Raw genomic sequence first — 20,000 nt, 5'->3', positions numbered from 1 at the left:
GGAAATTAACACAAACATTTAAAGAAAATATAGCTTATAAATGCCAAATGAACAGGTATGAAGAGTAAACAGTAAAAGAGTATTCAATGACAGGAATTTGGAACTTTGAATTTGCGCTAAAGTTGACCCCTTTTTCTGAATTCCTTAATTTATTAAAGAGGCTTTAGATCCATGATATTTAAAAAAAAAATATTAACAATTATTTATATACTTACAGGCACTAATGTTTCATGCTTACATCAGTGTAGAAAGTGTTAATTACTGCTGGTCGTGAGACTCAGACTCAGAGACAGTCAACCTTGATTTCGTGGGCTAACATATATATATATGTATATATATATATATATGTATACAAAAATTTTGAATTAAATTCATTAAAATAAAAAAAAATTACGCCAAATTTATTATTTGACAAGGAATACAAAAGAGTTTAAGTTTTTTTCTTAATCCATGGATTTTCAATAAATGGCTCATCTTATCAGACGAAATGTTTTTAACAAAATAGAGGCACAATTATGACTGTGCCTCCAATTTTCTTTATTGAACTTAACTACACCATGGAATATCCTTTTTTACGTGACAGTGTAAAAAGGATACCTCAAATCTAATTTTCAATTAATGTGCTAATAAGAAAAATTTATAATTACCCACATCTATTTCACTAACAACATATCCTCCGATCAGATGAGTTATTTATTGAAAATTCGTAGGTTAAGGAAAAGACTTCAATAATTATTTGTACTCAATAACTCAGTAGAGCTTAGTATATATATATATATATATATATATATATATATATATATATATATATATATATATATTATGGCAGTAGAGTTTAGTTTCCTAGAATTACATCCATTGAAACAGCATGTGTCTACCAAAAAGTGCTTAATGAGTTAACAGAGCAGGTATATTTAATTTATTTATACAAACATTGATGGCTACATATGTGCATACATGTTTCTGTAATCACCCGTTATTGGGGAGATTACGTTTTCAGGCCAAGAATTTGCTTCGAAAACTGAAACTCAAGATGAAAAAACGCTTTCTTATATCACTTACAAAATTAGAATCTTGTCATAGAATAGGGGTGGGGGTTGGTATGGGGGAGGACAAGCAAGGGCTCTGATCAATCCATTTATCTCAGGCTTTTATTTTTGTTCATCTTAACTTCGGCAGGGACAATTTTTATTATTATTCTTTCCATAACCTTAAAATTAAGTATCTACTCTCCGGTGGAGCATTGTAAATTACTTGAGAAGTTAGACAATATGTCGCCGATAACCAACAGTCAAACTTTAAGTGTCAGCAATTTCAAACGGCCACCCAGTATGAACAAAATGATATTTCCAATTTTCACACACGTATATGTCGAAGTATACACACGCACAAATACACAGGAGTGGATGCACACCTTTTGTATATTTCCTTAGACATATACACAGAAAAAAATATATATATAAAATATAAAAATATATAAAATATAAAAATATATAAAATATAAAAATATAAGAAAACCAAAGAATATAAAATGCAAAAATACAATATATACATGCATAAATATATAGACTCGCATACATCTGCGTACATATAGGCATATCTATATATATAAAAGCGAAAATGTATGTATGTATGTATGTATGTATGTATGTAAGCATGTGTGTTCGCTTTTTCTGTGTGTCTATAAAAGGCTTTTTTCAGAGAAGCGGTCGGTCGGTTCACAACTTTTTAAAACTTTTTATATCACATATAAATCGTAATATCTCACAGTTAACAACGAAGCTCGCCTGTCTATTTAATTTGCTCGATTTCGGGAAGATAAATATTCAACATTTGTCGCTCGCCGCATGTGGGTTAGTCTTTTTCCTATAACATCTTGGGAAAATAAAAATAAAAAAAAGCATTCCGCAGTAAATGAAATACTATTCTGCAGTCAAACTTGACCTCATTAACTCATTAAAACGGGCACCTGCCAAATCCAAGTAATTAAATAAATTCAAAAGTGTTTTTGTTAGCATCTTGCGGTGGGGCACTGGTTAACGTTGCACGTTCTTTTTTTCACACTTTAATTTACAACTTTGCCTCAACGGTTTGGGTTCGATCCTCATACTTACTTTTTTTTTTTACCCCACCCCCACCCCACCCCCGGAGTTTCCACACACACCTCCAAACACCCGGGCAACGCCGGGTACCCCTTGCTAGTATATATATAAGAATTGAAGTTAAATTCTGTATATTGAAATATGCATAGAAATATATTCAAATTGAGAATTTATTGTTTGAGACAAGGAATATATGGAAGAGATATGGATTTTCAATAATGGCTCATATCATTGGAGGAAAAGAAAAATCCATGGATGAAGGAAATAAATATAATTCTTTTCCATATATTCCTTGTCTCAAACAATAAATTCTCAATTTGAATATGTATATTTTAATCTACAGAATTTAATTTCAATTCTTACATTTATATTGTGCTCTATTTTTTAGATATTGAGCTTTACCTTCTTGGCAAGGATCGTCTTGAAAATATTATTTCACTATAATATTTAGTAAGATAATAACTCATTGGATTATCTAATCCGTGATTAAACCCATTTATATATATGTATATATATATCAATATATAGGTACAGATGAAAAAGACCTGTCTATGAGATTAACAAAAAAAAAAAGCATGACTTCAACTTTCAAGTACCTTTATATATATATATATATATATATATATATATATATATATATATTGGCAGAAAGTCATTATTCAAGCACGTCTGATTGAACATGACAGAGTTATTCTTTTTTCCCGATCTTTCTGGATATCTGAATGGCATAAGAGATTCAAGGAAGGCCAGGAGTCTGTGAGGGATGGTGAGAGGTGTGGGAGGTAATTAAGACGGTAGAACACCAGAGTTAATTACCAAATAAAGAATTTCAAGGATAAGGATCGTTGTGTGCCTATAGAGACAATAAGTGCACAGTTTGACGTCAGTGTGGGAACTGTACACACAATTATTTGTGTGGAAATGAAGATGCGGAAAATTGGCACAAAGTTTGCTTAAAGGGTGCAATCCACAACTCCATCCTTGTCACATACTATTTGACCAAGATGGGCAACAAAATTATTCCCTAAGCTCAAGGAAAACCTTAAAGGTTGTCCTTATAAGATAATTGAGGATATGAAAGAAGCTGTGATAAGGGTCATTAACATGCTCACACAAGAGAACTTCCATGAGGCCTTTCAGAAGTTGTTAGAACAGTAAAACAAGTGCATTGCAGCCGGAGGAGATTACTTCGAAGGAGGCTAAAGTTTCATGCGTGTACTATCAATAAAAGTGCCTATACAAAAAAGGTCTGGACATTTATTGAATCTCCTAACAATATATTTGTTAGATAATAGCTATGTAGAAGCATTTAATTGTCTGTTATCTATCTATCTATCTATCTATCTAACGATGAGTGGGCAACAGAAATTTGAATCGTCATGTTTTGACAACATGTCAAACTTTATCAAACTCTGTGACCGGTCAGTTTGCACCGGAAAGTATGCAAACAGGGACCGGACTTGACGTGTCAAGTGTCAAGTGTTCTGGTTCATGCAAGCACAATGTGGAATTGTATTTGAGACGTTGAACAAGCAAGATGAGGGAGGGGCACTCAAAACGAAGACATAGAAGAACCCCCAAGCCAAAGATCATCGGTCACTCCATTTCTGCTGAGAAGATGCCTGAGGAATGAATAAAAAAAATAGAGAGAGACGAGTCACGGGCGGTTAAAATAGACATTTAGGTACGAGGACAACATATCTTTATATATATCCCGTTAATTACGGAAATATAAATATGATTTAGATAATAAACAAACAGCTATACAGTATATTTATCTTTATTTGAACAAAAAAAATTATTAAAAATTAAAAAAATTGTTTGCTATCATTTGTTTGTTATTAAAAAAAATATATTTATTCATGAAACTTACCTTACAATAAGTGTTTTTTCCCCTTGATTTGAATTTTTCATCTCATTACAAATATACTTATACTATGACTTGATTTCATTGACAAAAAAAAGAAATCCGAGTTCTCACTTGATCAGTTCAGATAAAAGAAGTTTATATGCGGTAATTATATAATTTGATCTTGTCTTCGTTAGAGATTTTCAGGCAATCATCGCTTGTTGATTCAGAGTCAATATTTTCATAGGGTTAAATAAATATTATGATGAGGTTAAATGCGTTTATAAAGCACTTGATTCTAAAGCTTCGCTTATCATGTGATCAATAAAGCACACTTGACAGTAAAACAATTGAAATAACAGGTTGCATTGCCCACCCCCCACGCTCAACACGCACACATTGTTATGTCCGAACTCTTTCGCTTCCACTCTCCATTATTACGTTGTAATCCTACTTAAGTGGTAATAATCTCACAAGTTGAGCTAACAATAATTGTTTTTTGCCCAGAATTCAACTTATTTAAAAATATATATATATATATATATATGTACAGAAAAAATCTTTATGCTATTGAGTAACGTGTCTGTCTGTCTGTCTCTCTCTCTTTCTTTCTCTCTCTCTCTCACTCTCTCTCTCTCTCTCTCTCTCTCATCATACACAAGTGATATGTCGATCTGATGCATTTCTGTCACTGACTTGCTTTATAAAGAAACCTTTTGTTTAAACATTGGTGCCATAGTAGGTTTGTCAACAAAAAAAAAATCTACATTAATGACAGCGACATCACAGGTGTATAAAGGTTCGAACACGCATTGTAAGCTAAAATATAGCCAGTGTTTGCATTAATACGGGTAAGATTCAAAGAAAGAACAAGGAAAATATGGGATGAATTGATAAGGATAGACTTAAAAGAAAGAAGGATAAATAAAGACCTGTCCAGAGATAGGATAGTTTAGAAGTCAGTTTCTTTAAGTCATCCAACACATGCCAACATGTTAAACAGCCGCTAATTACTGGTGGTGGTGATGATGATGATCATGATGATGATTATGATGATGCAGAGTGATACCTCCTCCCAACCCTTAAAATGCGATTCATGTAATCATTAATAAATTCATAATCTATTCTCTCCAACCCCTGTTCCATCGCCACAATGCAGCAACTCTATGCCTGTTTTACAAGTATTTTAATGGAATATGCTCTGATGAACTCATAGAATGTGTGCCCCCTCAATGTACATATCCCGACAAACCTGCTTAGCAACAAAATCACACCCCTTCATTGTTGAGGTTCCTTAATACCAGAAAGCTTTCTATTGTAATAGCTTCTTCCCTGGAACAGCTAAACTTTGAAATTCCCTTCCTGCTACCCGCTTCTATGACAGTGCTGATATGCAGAAGTTCAAGCACAACATAAACCAACAAGGGGAGATAACTCATATTTTGTTTTATAACACTTCCTCCTGTTGCACATCCTCTGTGAATGACCACGGAGATGGACTAGATGTTGGGATGAAAAACAAAGAACACAAAGGCAGATAAAATAGGATTGTTAGTCAAGGTGTAGCAAGTGACAAGATCGACAACAGTTTTGCAACAGTTTTGAATTTGCAACAGTTAGGGACAGTTTCCAGTTTGGGACAATTGAAGGTTGGTTGTGGGTTGGAGTAGATTGAGATGAGCCAAGAGCAACAACTTTCTTAGGCATGGCCTCAACTAGCAGCCCCTTACATCCAAGTGGCCATATGCCTTGTTGCCCTGTTTTTTTTTTTGTTTTTTTTTACACAGTGATCACCACTTATCAAGGCCCGGAAGCCACTCAGGGATAAGGGTTATTGCAAGTACATTACGTTAGTGAGGAGATTTGGGGTGAAGGTGAGTAAAAAAAAAAAATCAAACCGCTTCCATACCTGAATTGTCCCCCAAGTTTAAGCCATGAATGCCCAACAATCTTTGTTTTAAGCAAACAAGATTGAAATGTTGAGCCTTTCGCAACATCTCAGGAAGAGACCAGATTACTGCTGTGGACCAGGTGGTCAGACAATGACCACCCTCCTAATGAAAACTAATCTCACAATGAGGCGGTATTTAGTTCTCTCCCACTGCAAGATCTGTGACACCAGGATCGGAAAGTGAGATCGAGAAGAAGAAGGGGACACTCTGACCTGCAAAAAGTGTTTGAGCAAACTCCGTCGGCATTCCCTGGTAAGGGCGCCTCAGACAATCAGAAATAAACTAACCCCTTCTCAAAGAGAGAGAAGGCAAGGTCTGGAAGGGTGGACCTCCTAGAGCTGCACAGAACTAAACTCTCACTGCAAAATCAATAGGGGCAAGATCATTACAGGAATGCTCTAATCTCTGTTGATTTGGGGGGGGGGGGAGGGGGCGAGAATTAAAAAGCCTATCCTTTTTGAGGCCCTCCCTTCCGTTTCAGAAGCATCATACCTCCTAGGAAAACACTCACCTGCCAGAATACAGGAAGGGTGATCAAATGTTGTTATGACTAGATGGGGTTACATAACTGACCCAACAAATCTGTGAATATGGAGAGTATGATCATATCGTGCAACACTGCATTGGCTGTGATTTACTGCACAACCGGTGCATATTGAAAGCTCTTGCAGAATAACAACAATAATTCAAAGGACTGCATGCATCGCATCAAACGATATTTTCATGGCGAGCTTCTTTATTTTATGAGTCACCGCATATCAAGACCCAGAGGCCATCCAAGGATAAGGGCTTTACTATTTATGAAAGTTTACTTGAATGACTTGGCAAAGTTGCTTGAATAGCGAATCATCAGCAGCAAGTAGTCGCGCCTTTTGTCATGCCTAATTTAGGTATACTTAAATAGTAAAACCATTTTTGTAAACAAAAACTTTCCATCTGTGGAACATATTGCCACAATACTGCTTCCCTGGCGGCTACATGATAGATTCTCATCAGATAGATTTTAGAATTGTGTTCAGAATACAACAACAGTGCTTCAATGACATGCAACAAAGAAAATTGAACAACAATAAAACAAAGACTGATCAAAATTTCTAATTGACACTGGGTGGATAAGTCAGGTGTAGATTAAAGTTTCTTTGCATAAGATATGGTAAAAAAATAAAGGAAGCAAGAGTTACTGAAAGTAAACCTATTTTCTAGTTATTAACCCTTTATGATCTGATTGAACTGATTCGTTTAATCATAAATAAATGAATATAACGGCATAAATAAAGTTGAAATTTATTCAAACACGTCTTGTACGTATTAGTTTAGCATCTAGGTAGATGGCAGATACCTCCAGATTGCAACTGTCCATTTCTTTACATTCAGTATGCCGCCATCTGTCTGAGACAGTGAAGGATTTCGTTGTTGTTGTAAACACTTTTTTTTCAAGGTAAGTTTATGAAATGCAAAATTCTCAGTGTTAGTTTAATATTGAACTTCATAATTTTTCCAGTTTGATGACAATCATATTATCATTACCCTTTAAACTAAATAAAATTAACCATAAATATTTTTAATCATCTTCATCATAATCCAGGTCATAAAATTAAAATTGAAATTTTTTTATCATCTACATCATAATTCAGGTCATAAAATTAGCAATAAAATTTTTTTTATCATTTGCATCGTAATTCACATCATAAAATTAACAATAAATTTTTTTATCATCTGCATCGTAATTCACATCATAAAAATAACAATAAAATTTTTTTTATCATCTATATCATAGTTCACATCATAAAATTAACAATAAAAATTTTTTTATCATCTATATCATAGTTCACGTCATAAAATTAACAATAAAATTTTTTGTATCATCTACATCATAATTCACATCATAAAATTAACAATAAAATTTTTGTATCATCTACATCGTAATTCACATCGTAAAATTAACAATAAATTTTTTTTATCATCTGCATCGTAATTCACATCATAAAATTAACAATAAATTTTTTTGTATCATCTACATCGTAATTCACATCATAAAATTAAGAATAATTTTTTTTGTATCATCTACATCGTAATTCACATCATAAAATCAACAATAAAATTTTTTTATCATCTGCATCGTAATTCACATCATAAAATTAACAATAAAATTTTTTATCATCTACATCAGAAAGGTTAATCAGTTACTGACGTTTATTTGTATCCAATATAGTTTGATTGTGGAAAGGATTGTGAATTTTATTAAGGATTGCATACATAGTATGTTTGGGGGGTCACCCTATGCATAAAAAAAGTTTTTATAATATCATAAAGTGGGAACAGTGACCCGTTGGATCAGTATTTGTTAATAAATTTCAATGAAAAACAAGAAAGAAAAGAAAAGAAAAGAAATAAGCATTTTAGTAAAAGTTATTGTCCTTGCAATATTACGTGGGTTTTCTTAAAAGCTGTGTGAACCGCACACAAAAAACAAAACAAAAAAAAAACAATTTTTCTGAATCCCTCCTTCATTCCGAATATTTTTCATATGAAGATACTTAACTCTACACGCTATGCCTGACATCCACTAAGTTTAAGACAGCAGGTTTATTTTATCGTTTGTCAATAATATGGTGGAAGGGGACATTTTAGCGATTGTCTCTTCAGTAGGAGGTGTATTAAACTTTACAATTAGCTGATTTTTAACATTGTGAAAAGTCAGATATAGACTGGGTTATTTCTACCAAATATGTTTTGATTGCAAAAATAATTGTTATATTTATTAACAATTCAATTGGTGGAATTTAGGGGTGGGGGGTTACGCTATGTGTAAAAAATTTCGATAAAAATAGTAAAATTGGTTCCTAACTTACCAATTTTACGGCACCAAGATAAATTTCAAGAAAAAAACAAAAAAAAAAAGACGAAAGAAACATTTTAGTAAAAGTTATTTTCTTTGCAATATTAGGTGAGTCATTCAAAAAGCTGTGTGAAGCGCAGTTTTGCCATAACTGTCTTACACGTTAGATATATCAGCTTCAGCAGAATAAGTTTAGCAGTTTATAGACATGATTTGCTTTGGTTCATTTAAAATTCACTTTATATCCTGTATTTGTCGGGTTAGGTTATTTTTAGTGAAGCTTTCGCTGTGCATTTCTCTAAAAATAAAACGTTTTCTTTTCTTCTAGGTAATTGATTGTTGCCATCAATAATTTAATAGGACATTTATAGGACGTTAATAGGAAGGTTTTGTTTTTCTTATAAAGCAACAAGAATCGATATTCTTAAGATGCGGCCATTCATTCTGTGCATGTAATGAAAATGCTATTTCGTACTTAAATGTGATAGACCAATGTAAATGCTATGTCATACTTAAATGTGATAGACCAATGAAAATGCTATGTCATACTTAAATGTGATAGACCAATGTAAATGCTATTTCGTACTTAAATGTGATAGACCAATGTAAATGCTATGTCATACTTAAATGTGATAGACCAATGTAAATGCTATTTCATACTTAAATGTGATAGACCAATGAAAATGCTATGTCATACTTAAATGTGATAGACCAATGAAAATGCTATGTCATACTTAAATGTGATAGACCAATGTAAATGCTATGTCATACTTAAATGTGATAGACTAATGAAAATGCTATGTCATACTTAAATGTGATAGACCAATGTAAATGCTATTTCATACTTAAATGTGATAGACTAATGAAAATGCTATGTCATACTTAAATGTGATAGACCAATGAAAATGCTATGTCATACTTAAATGTGATTGACCAATAAAAATGATATTTTATGATTAAATGTCGTTTCGATAACTTAAAGTAGTGAATAATAGTTACATCGCACAAGGTAAAATAAAAATTGGTGTAAACGAACTTGTAAAATATAATTCCATCCTTCTTCATTGAAAACTTCTTGTTTGAAATGAAGGTTGTAAATTTCCTTTGCTTCTAGAATCTTTTCTTTCGTCACAACCGGGCCAACCATCCATCGTTTGAGAAGATATTGCAAGCCAAAGAAAACTGTTTTGGGGAATTTTCCACCCCTGCTTTCGAAATAGGAATACACATGGGTTGTATTTTCAGGATATTGGACGTGATGAGTCACCTAAAAAATTTGAAAACAAAAAACATTTTATAATTCAGTAGAATACAAAATTTATGACACAATCAGTATATTGAACGTCATGATTTGCCTAAAAAAAATAAAAAATTACGTGTATATATATATATATATATATATATATATATTTCTGTGGAAATATATTTTCTTATAATATATATTAATCTTTATTTAAAAAGTTCAATGTAATTACAGAGCAATAAAGTGAATAAATGACAAAAGACTATATTCCAAAGTTCATGATGTTGACCATCTTATAATTTATTCCTTTAATTCAGTTGGCATTTACAATTCTTAATAGTATCTGTTTCGTAGCGCAAAAGCAATCACTTAATTATTATATCAATCAGTGAATCTATTATACCCTTAACTCATCAGAAGAAATAGCAACAATCAATCCCTCAAAAGCAAATAAAATGCATTTATAATAACTATGTCAAAATGCACTTTATTTCCTTGTCGAGGACAACCTGGATTTTTCTATTATCTAAGAAGGATTTAATTATGTCATGTATTCTTCAAGTAATACCATATGATCTGATTTTCCTGAGAAGACCTTCATGCTATACCCTGTCAAAAGCCTTAGATATATCTAGAGCTACTGCTCTACCCTCCCTCGCTTTGTCCAGTGAATGATATATACATTCTGAGATTACAGTTAGGATGTCTGCTGTGGAACGGGCTTGCCTAAATCCATATTGTTTGTCAGTCAGAAGTTTAGCATCTGTAAGGTGATGGACTAGAGCTTGGTTAATTATGGTCTCAAATATTTTGGCGAAAAGTGGGAGGAGGCTAATGGGGCGATAATTTAATGGGTCAGTTCTTTTGCCAGAATTCTTGAAAACTGGTACTACAGAAGCAGCAGGCGGGAAAGCAAGATTCATTAAGGCATTTGTTGTAAAGTTTGGAGAGAACTGGAGCGACTTCGGCAGAGCACTTTTTTAATAGCACAGCCGAGATGAGATCAGGTCCACATGCATTTGCAGTGTCAAGATTTCTTATGATAGCATGTACCTAAGAAGGGGTGATTTTCAGATCGTCTAGTGTGGCGTCTGTCTGCAAAGGAAAGTCAGGTAGGGGATGGTTGGCAGGGTCCAGTGTGGAGTTGGAGGCAAACCGACTGGCAAGCATTTTTTTTTTTTTAAATTTTTTTTTTTATTACATTTTCACTCCAAACAAGGCACATTGCCACTTTGGTGTAGGGGGCTACTATCAGGGGAAACATCTACTGGGGTACTATGTAGGGATTAGGGCAGCGAGATGTTGGTTCACATTGCACTTGAACTTATGCATGTCAGTACAGTTGGGGAAGCAGTGACCCGGAATGGAATTCCAAAGTCTAGCAGTTCTGGGGAAGAAACTACTGGAGTAGAAGGATCTTTTACATCTAGGGATCTCTACAGTGTGGGGGTGGGATTTTGCAGCTTGTCGGGTCTGTCGAGGGTGTTCACGTCGTGGGGGCACAAGTGCTTGCAGTTCTTCAGAGCATTCACCATTATAATACTTGTAGAACAGGCAGAGGGATGCAACGTTTCGACGATGGGACAGAGGCTGAAGTTTTGATGCCAGTTTAGGGCCTATCAGATTTGCGACTCTCTTTTGAACCCTGTCAAGGAGCGAGAGACTAGTAGCCGATGCACCGGCCCAAATATGACAGCAATACTCCATACATGGGCGAATAGTGGCCTTATAGAGGTACAGGATACTTTCGGGTGTTAAAAGTTTTCTAGCACGGTAGAGAGAGCCCACCTTCCTTGCAGCGGCCCTGGCAATGCCCTCGATGTAACTGTTCCAACTCATGTTTCCAGTGAACGTTAGGCCAAGGAGCTTGAGAGACGTACTCTCAGATAAAGAGTCGTTGGCCATTGCTATAGGTGGTAGAGAAGGTTTCTTGTAATTATTGAATGAAACCAGTTTTGTCTTGGTGGCATTGAACGTGACCATCCATTTTTGTCCCCATTCCACTACTGATTGGAGGTCATCCTCTAGTGTTTCTGCCATTACTTTAGATATATGTTCGTTTGTTTTCCTGTCGTGCCTGCTATAGAGTGTGGTGTCATCAGCATATATCCCCATCTCAGAGGCAATCTTGTCGGGGAGGTCATTTATGAATATCAGGAACAGCAGAGGTCCCAGCATGTTAGCCTTCTCAGTTGCAGAGCAAACAACCTCTTGATTGTTGGATAGTGGGGGATTATTGATTGCCTATTATTTACTACACTGTTGTAGATTTTCCAGAAGTCGCAGATTCCTAATTTCTGTGCTTCGATGCGTTTTTTAGTGGTTTCAGTAAATTCTCTTTTAGCTATCGCTATTTCTTTCATACAGTTACTTCTGGCTTCTATATACTTCTGCCTGTTTGAACTGGACTTATGTCGGTTAAATCTGCGGTACGCATGCTGCCTTTGCGTGATGGGAGCTGCACAAGTAGAGGTAAACCATTGGGGAGAGTGTGGCTTGCTATAAAATTTCCGTGTAGGAACATGTGCTTCAATTGCTGTTTTAAACCATTCAGTGGTCTCATTTGCGCACTGTTTAGCAGAAAATGAAAAGATATTTTGCCATGTGGCGTCCCTGATGAGATCTCAACCTTTTTATAATATCTCGTTGTTTTGAGCAGTGGCTCTTCAGTTTTGGCTCTAAAGTTTAGGGCTATTTCAATATTACTACTGCATGATTGGCGTTCCCAAGTGGGCTGTGGGCATTAGTTACACAGTCATCGGGAACTGTGGCCAGAAACAGATCTAGAAGTGATGCATGTTGTTCTTGCTGGTCTGGGAAACGTGTTGGAAACATAACTATCTGTGATAAGGAATGAGATATAGAGAAGTTATGTGTTGTGGTACCAGCTGTTTCAGTGTGAGTAGAAAATCCAAGCCAGTTGCTGTGGTGGACATTGAAGTCACCAAATACATGCGCTAGTGTCGAGGGAAAGTGCTGTATCTATGCTGTCAGACACTTTGTTTATTAGGGTACAGTCCTGGGTCGAGGGAGAGCGGTAGAGAAAATAAAAGTAACTAATGTTATGTTGCATGTTAAGTCTAAAACACATAAAGGCTTGATCGTCCGATTCTAGTTTAGTTTCACTAGTCAAGGGGATGGTGTTTCGAATATAGACTCCAAGCCTGTGCTTATGTCTGTCAGAGTCCTTATGGTAGAGTGGTAGATATCCAGGCATGTTAAAGTAGTTAGAGGGGATGGAGGAGTGTAGGTTAGTCTCACTTAGTGCTAAGATATCCGGGGTGTTTGTTAGGAGAAATGCTTCAACATCATTTAAATTAGTTCTAAGCTCACGGATGTTCATAAATGCAAGCCTCAATTTATGTAAAACTTCAAATGTTCAGACCAGAAATTTTCTGAGTAATTTGGTAGAGACTGCAGGGGTCAAATTTTTTAAACTTTGACTCCTATTATGACCCCTTAAAATTTATTGTTTTGGGCTCAAATCAAGTTATTAAGTTAGACCCATGTCCAAGGAATCTATATCTAAAATTTCTAGTGTTTAGACACAAAATTGTTGGGGAAGTTTGGTAGAGTTCTCAAAGGTCAAATCGTTGAACTTTGACCCCTTAACAGCCAAAATTCTGGCCAAAAACCGATCACAAAGATTTTTCCAAATCTCAGTACCTGGTATATCAAATTTTGAGTATGTAGACTTAAAATTAACAGAGTTATTGCATAGGGAAATGTACACACACAGATACACAGACACACACACAGATACACAGACATATATATATATATATATATATATATATATATATATATATATATATATATATATATATATATATATAAAAGTGACCTTATCTGTTTGTTTGTGCGAAATGGTCTCTACCAAACTGTCAGTTTTGGTTTGCAAACTTCAAACTTGATATATAGGGGATTCGGACCCGTGGGACAAATTCGATTTTATTTTTAGCTTATAAAAATAACTACTAAGATCTAAAAATTGAAAAATTGGAACTTGCAAAGTCAACTTAAAGTGCACAAATATACATTTATATGTTAAACTGCACCAATTTCAAAATTCTTATGTGGACTAACGCTGAAGAGATAAATGCTTGGTTTCGATTCTAACTGATGTCAATAAAATCATGTTTTTTTTTATGTTTCGAGCTTTTGAAATCACTACTAGATATTGGGTACAATATAATAATCTATGATAATAAATATGAAATCTGCATGAATTAAAATATCATATTTAAACATATTTTATGACTGGGCAACGCCTGGTGGCCTAGTAGCATATATATATATATATATATATATATATATATATATATATATATATATATATATATATATATATATATATACGAGCAAATAGTTAATAAAACATGTTAAAAAACACTTTGAAATCAGTTAAAAACATATTTAATCTGAAAAGGAAACACTAGATAAGTGGATAGTCCTTAATCTGCGGAGTTTCGAAGAAATACTTTCCTTCTCATCAGAGAGTAGGAATTAGCAAAATGCGGGATCGGATTTTGCATGCAAAAGTATTTGATGAAACAACAAGTAAGTCAAAGATCTTACTTGATAACAAAAAAGTGAAGCAGAGGGAATATGGTGAAGAAAAAGGTGATTACACATGAATGGATAGTCTGGTGGAAGATAAATAATCCAGTGACAGTAAAATCCAAATATATAACTTCAAGAAAGTTAATTGAATTTCCATTTGCACAAATAAAATCCAAGGAAATCCTGTAATTGGAAGAAGATGGTCCATAATAATCCAAAGGCAGAAATCCATGGAATAATTCACAAAAATGTGTACAAGGAAAAAAGGAAAAAATTCCAATAATATTAATAAAAGAAAAATTAGATATATTTTCACTCTACTGCCGAGACATAAATATAAATAAGAAAGATCAGGGAAGAAAAAGAGGAGAAAAAAATGGTGATAGAATTAAATATAAAATAGAGAAACAAATGTCAAAATGACCCAGACAGGAAATGTTAAAGGTGCGAAAAAAATATATAGGGCAAAATAATATAGGTCAACTAAAATGTACAAGTCATCACTTAAAAAAATGTCAGCAAGAGTTGTTAGAAGACACTAAATGGAAAATAAATAAATAGATTAATAAATAAATAGAAAATAAATAATAAATAAACAATAAATAAATGAATAAAAAATAAAATAAAAAATAAAAATTATTTAAGGGGAGAGGATGGCCGGTATCTGCAAATTCAGGAAAAAGCAAGAAAAAAAGTAAGTAAATGCATATAGTAAAATATAAGTAAATATACATACAAGATATGAAAGTGTGGGAAGATTGATATATTAGATATGAAAGTGTGGGTGTATATATATATATATATATATATATATATATATATAGAGAGAGAGAGAGAGAGAGAGAGAGGGGGAGGGTTAATCATTTACTTGTAACCTCCTTGGCCTAACGTTCACAGGAAACATGAGTTGGAAAAATTACATTGAAGGCATTGCCAGGGCCGCTGCAAGAAAGGTGGGCTCTCTCTACCGTGCTAGACAACTACTAACACCCAAAAGTATCCTGTACTTCTATAAGGCCACCATTCGCCCATGTATGGAGTATTGCTGTCACATGTGGGCGGGTGCATCTGCTACTAGTCTCTCGCTCCTTGACAAGGTTCAAAAGAGAGTCGCAAACCTGATAGGCCCTGAACTGGCATCTAAGCTTCAGCCTCTGTCCCATTGACGAAATGTTGCATCCCTATACCTTTTTCTGCAAGTATTCTATGCAGCGGTCATTGAACTTGAGTGTCTAAATCCTTCCAGTACGTTAGATTGTTTTTGTCAAATATTTGTTCTGGAATGCACCTATTTCACATACGTTTTTTGATAAAATTGAAACTTAAAGACTTTAAAAGTTGCCTTGTGTTATGCATAACGCAATTTTTACAAGTAAATTTGGTGTATGCATGTGTACGTGTGAATGTGTGACAGAGGGGGAGGAAGAGGAAGAGACAGGGGGTTAAAGAGATACCAATATCATGACCGTCAATGATTTAAAGATTCAATTAAAGTTCAATTTTCAAGACTTAAAAGGTTAAATCCAAAAATTCAGTACACAAAGTTATGGCGCCGGAAGTGGACTCGGTTTAGCTAAATATAAAACGGAAGTTCCTAAGCATGAAATGAAATCCGAAAGCATATGACAACACTTTTTGTTTTATCATGAAAAAATTTAAAAAAAAATAAATTTTTATTTTTTACATTTCTATAAATATTTTTTTGAATATTTAAAATATATTCATATGGAAATATTTTATTTCAAAAAAGTAATTTTAACTTTCATAGTTTACATTTCTATAAATAATTTTCTAAATATTTAAAATATATTCATTTGGAATAAACTTTTAATAAAAAATGTTCAAATTTTATCACATAATTTTTGTCATAAATAATCTATCTATATATATAAAAGCGAAAATGTGTGTATGTATGTATATATGTATGTATATATGTGTGTTTGTATGTCTTGCAAAAACTTTTGATACCGGTCACAGATTTTCATGAGATTGGTATCATTTTAAAGTTCCAACCTTCTCCCGACAAATATCGAAAAATTGGCCAAAAACATTAATTTCTTCACCCTAAAATCATCAGTTTTCTACAGGGAAGGGTCAGCAAAAACCGTCCTCTCATGACAAGTTCACTTCTACGCATGCGTTATACGACGTCAGAACATGATTTACTTTAAAAAACCGACACAATTTAGTCAACGTCGTCTTAGCTGAGTTGCTTAGAGCGCAGCCTCATTATCTAAAGGTTTTGGGTTCGAATTGTGGTGTGAGATGTCTTCTTTTTTTTTTCGATATTTAAAATTTTACTATTGAAACAGGATTATTTAAGCCATTTTTCACGTGTTTTTTTTTTGGTTTTTATTTTTCAGATTGTTTAAAGAAGTTTTAATGTTCGTTTTTCTGTTTTCTTTTTCGCATTTTCTTCTTTTGTTTTTCCGATTTTTATATTTAACATCATTCGTTTGCCTTACGTTGGTTTTTTTTTTTTTTTCGATTTTTTAAGGTTTTAACATTTTAATATTTAAAAATATTTACTTCGCCTGTTCTTATGTTTTGATTACCCACCCCTCACCGGAGCACACACACCTCTAAACACCCGGGGAACGCCGGGTACCCCCTGCTAGTATCTATATATATAAAAGCGAAAATGTGTGTTTGTATGTATGTATGTGTGTTTGTGTGTCCGCTAAAAACTTTCGACGGACAGAACAAAAATTCACAAACTTGGTATCATATTGAAGCTCCATCCTCCACCCAAAACATATCGGAAAATTGGCCGAAAACGTTAATTTTTTCACCCTGAAATTGACAATTTTCTACAGGGGGGGGGGGTCAACAAAAAGTGTCCTCTCATGACGAAGACCACTTAACTTTTTAATCATTAAATTAAAATGCTTTTCAATTCCTGTCCCGTTGTGGCTGAGTGGTAAGATATCAGGTTTTTTCCACACTATTTTTTCTCCTTCGCCTCAAGGCTTCGGGTTCAAACCTACTTGCCTCCCAGAACTTTTTTCCTTTACACCAACAAACATCTGGGCAACGCCGGACAGTCACGCTAAAGTATCATAAAACAAAGTAGTTACCTTCAATTGAATTACGAAACCAAAAACAAAGTTTATTATTTTTTATTGTTTCATGGTAGAACAAGAAAGTGTTAAAACTAATATAGTTTTTGAAATGAATATTTCGTTTCATGTTTAGTGACTTCTGTTCCATTTCATATTTTAGCTAAACCGAGTCCACTTCCGGCGTCTTAACTTTGTGTACTGAATTTTTGGACTTAACCACTTAAAAAGTGATTTTATTTCAGGACGAGAGATACAACTAAATACAAACAATCAATTTTATATAAGACGTATCCGATGTTGTCCAGGATTCATTTTATTTTCATGTTTATTTTTCATTTATTTTTTTATTATTATTTTTATTTTTACACAAAAATTATCATTTTTTTTTTATATGATTTTGAAATGACTGATTTCTAAATTTTTTCCTCTTCCTCAGTGTACTGAAAACTAAATGGAGCTTCCATGATCAAAGTTTCTTACCTAGAACTACCCATCCGTGGAACACAATACCACAAGGCTTAAATCAAAGGAAAGAAGAAAGTGGATCTTGGGCTTACTTTAGACATCCGTGTAACTGTCGCTCCCTTTTTTTGTCCTTTAGTCCCCACATTTCCAGGAGCGATGTTTCTGACAAAGAGGGAAAAATTGCTGTTTTTTTCTGAGTCAGAGTCTATTCCATCTAACACTTATTATTGGCAAGTGTTCATATTGAAGAAATATATTTTAGCTTCTTACATCAAGTGGCTTCATGCCTTGTCTGGAGCGATTTCTATTAAAAAAAAAATTAAACATTCCAAATGTTTATTTATTTATGTCCCCTCAATGTTTTTATCGTCAATTTTTCAATCAATTGTTGCTTGGGAGTCTATTTTCATTTTTATTTAACCTCCCTCCCACTTACACAATTATTTCCCTCAAATTATATATATATATATATATATTTTTTACTCAAATTATATATATATATTTTACTCAAATTATATATATATATATTTTTTTATTCAAATTATATATATAATTTTTTTTCCTCAAATTATATTTTTTTCCTTAAATTATATATATATATTTTTCCTCAAAATATTTTTTCCCTCAAATTATATATATTTTTTTTCCTCAAATTATATTTTTCCCCTCAAATTATATTTTTTTCCTAAAATTATATATATTTTTTTCTTCAAATTATATTTTTTCTCAAATTATATATATAGTTTTTCCTCAAATTATATATTTATTTTTTCCTCAAATTATATATATTTTTTTCTTTCCTCAAATAATATTTTTTCTTAAAATTACATATATTTTTTTCCTCAAATTATATATATAGTTTTTTCCTCAAATAATATATATTTTTTCCTCAAATTATACATATCTTTCTTTTCCTCAAATTATAATTTTTTCTCAAATTATATATACTTTTTTCTCAAATTATATTTTTTTCCTCAAATTATATATTTATTTTTTTCCTCACATTATATATATTTTTTTCTTTTCCTCAAATAATATTTTTTCTTAAAATCATATATATTTTTTTCCTCAAATTATATTTTTTTCTCAAATTATATATATAGTTTTTTCCTCAAATAATATATATTTTTTCTTCAAATTATACATATTTTTCTTTTTCTCAAATTATATTTTTTTTCTCAAATTATATTTTTTTCATCAAATTATATATATTTTTTTTCTTATCCTCAAATTATTTTTTTTCCTCAAATTATATATTTTTTTCTCAGATTATATATATATATATTTTTTTCCTCAAATCCTTAAGGTTTTTTTCTTATCTTTCACGTGACCAACTCATTAAACCTTGTCCTTGAATGATCATTGGACCTTGGTAAGCTGTAGTGTTGAGACAATTAATTGGAATCGGAAGAATCGGAACAAGACGTAACTGTTTCGTCATTTTGTCTTTTTTTTTTCGACTCTGTTACACACTTATCAAATAATGGCGCTGAAAACTTTTTCAAACGTTCAATCGAAAATCCATTTCCTCTCAAGTTTTTCTCACCTACATAACCTTGTGATGGGTCAATAGATCAATGGTACAAGGTTATTTTTTTTTTTATTTATTTTTTTTTTTTTTTGCTCAGTATTGAAATGATTTCTGTGTGGAAAGGCTTGTCCTATAGTATCACACACATATTCCAACATGTCTCCCATATTAATGAATAATCAGTTTTAATGACTTTCTATTTGGCAGTTTAAATGCTTCCAAATTTCTTTCAAATTTTGATAGGGTCACAAAGTAATTCATTATGTTATTTGTCGTTCAATTATTAACAAATGATCAAAATGGCTGACTTAATTTTCTTTTCATCCTCTGTAGACGTAAAACTAAAGAGAATTTCCATGAGCAAAGTTTCTTTCCAAAAAACTACTCATCTGTG

At 32.9% G+C, this 20,000-nt stretch overlaps 1 protein-coding gene across 1 annotated transcript in view; it reads right to left on the bottom strand.

Moving 5' to 3' along the window:
• LOC145293706 (nicotinamide phosphoribosyltransferase-like) overlaps nucleotides 1-20,000 on the bottom strand; it is a 70,472-nt gene that overhangs the window by 47,245 nt on the left and 3,227 nt on the right. Inside the window, exon 2 of the mRNA XM_080140135.1 lies at nucleotides 9,779-10,009. Within this exon, the coding sequence (XP_079996261.1) occupies nucleotides 9,779-10,009 (231 nt within the window). The remainder of the gene's footprint in view (nucleotides 1-9,778; nucleotides 10,010-20,000) is intronic.

This window comes from Euprymna scolopes, chromosome 15, assembly GCF_053919585.1.
Source record: "Euprymna scolopes isolate OS-2025 chromosome 15, ASM5391958v1, whole genome shotgun sequence".
NCBI lineage: Eukaryota > Metazoa > Mollusca > Cephalopoda > Sepiida > Sepiolidae > Euprymna > Euprymna scolopes.
This window is presented reverse-complemented; position numbering and strand designations above follow the sequence as displayed.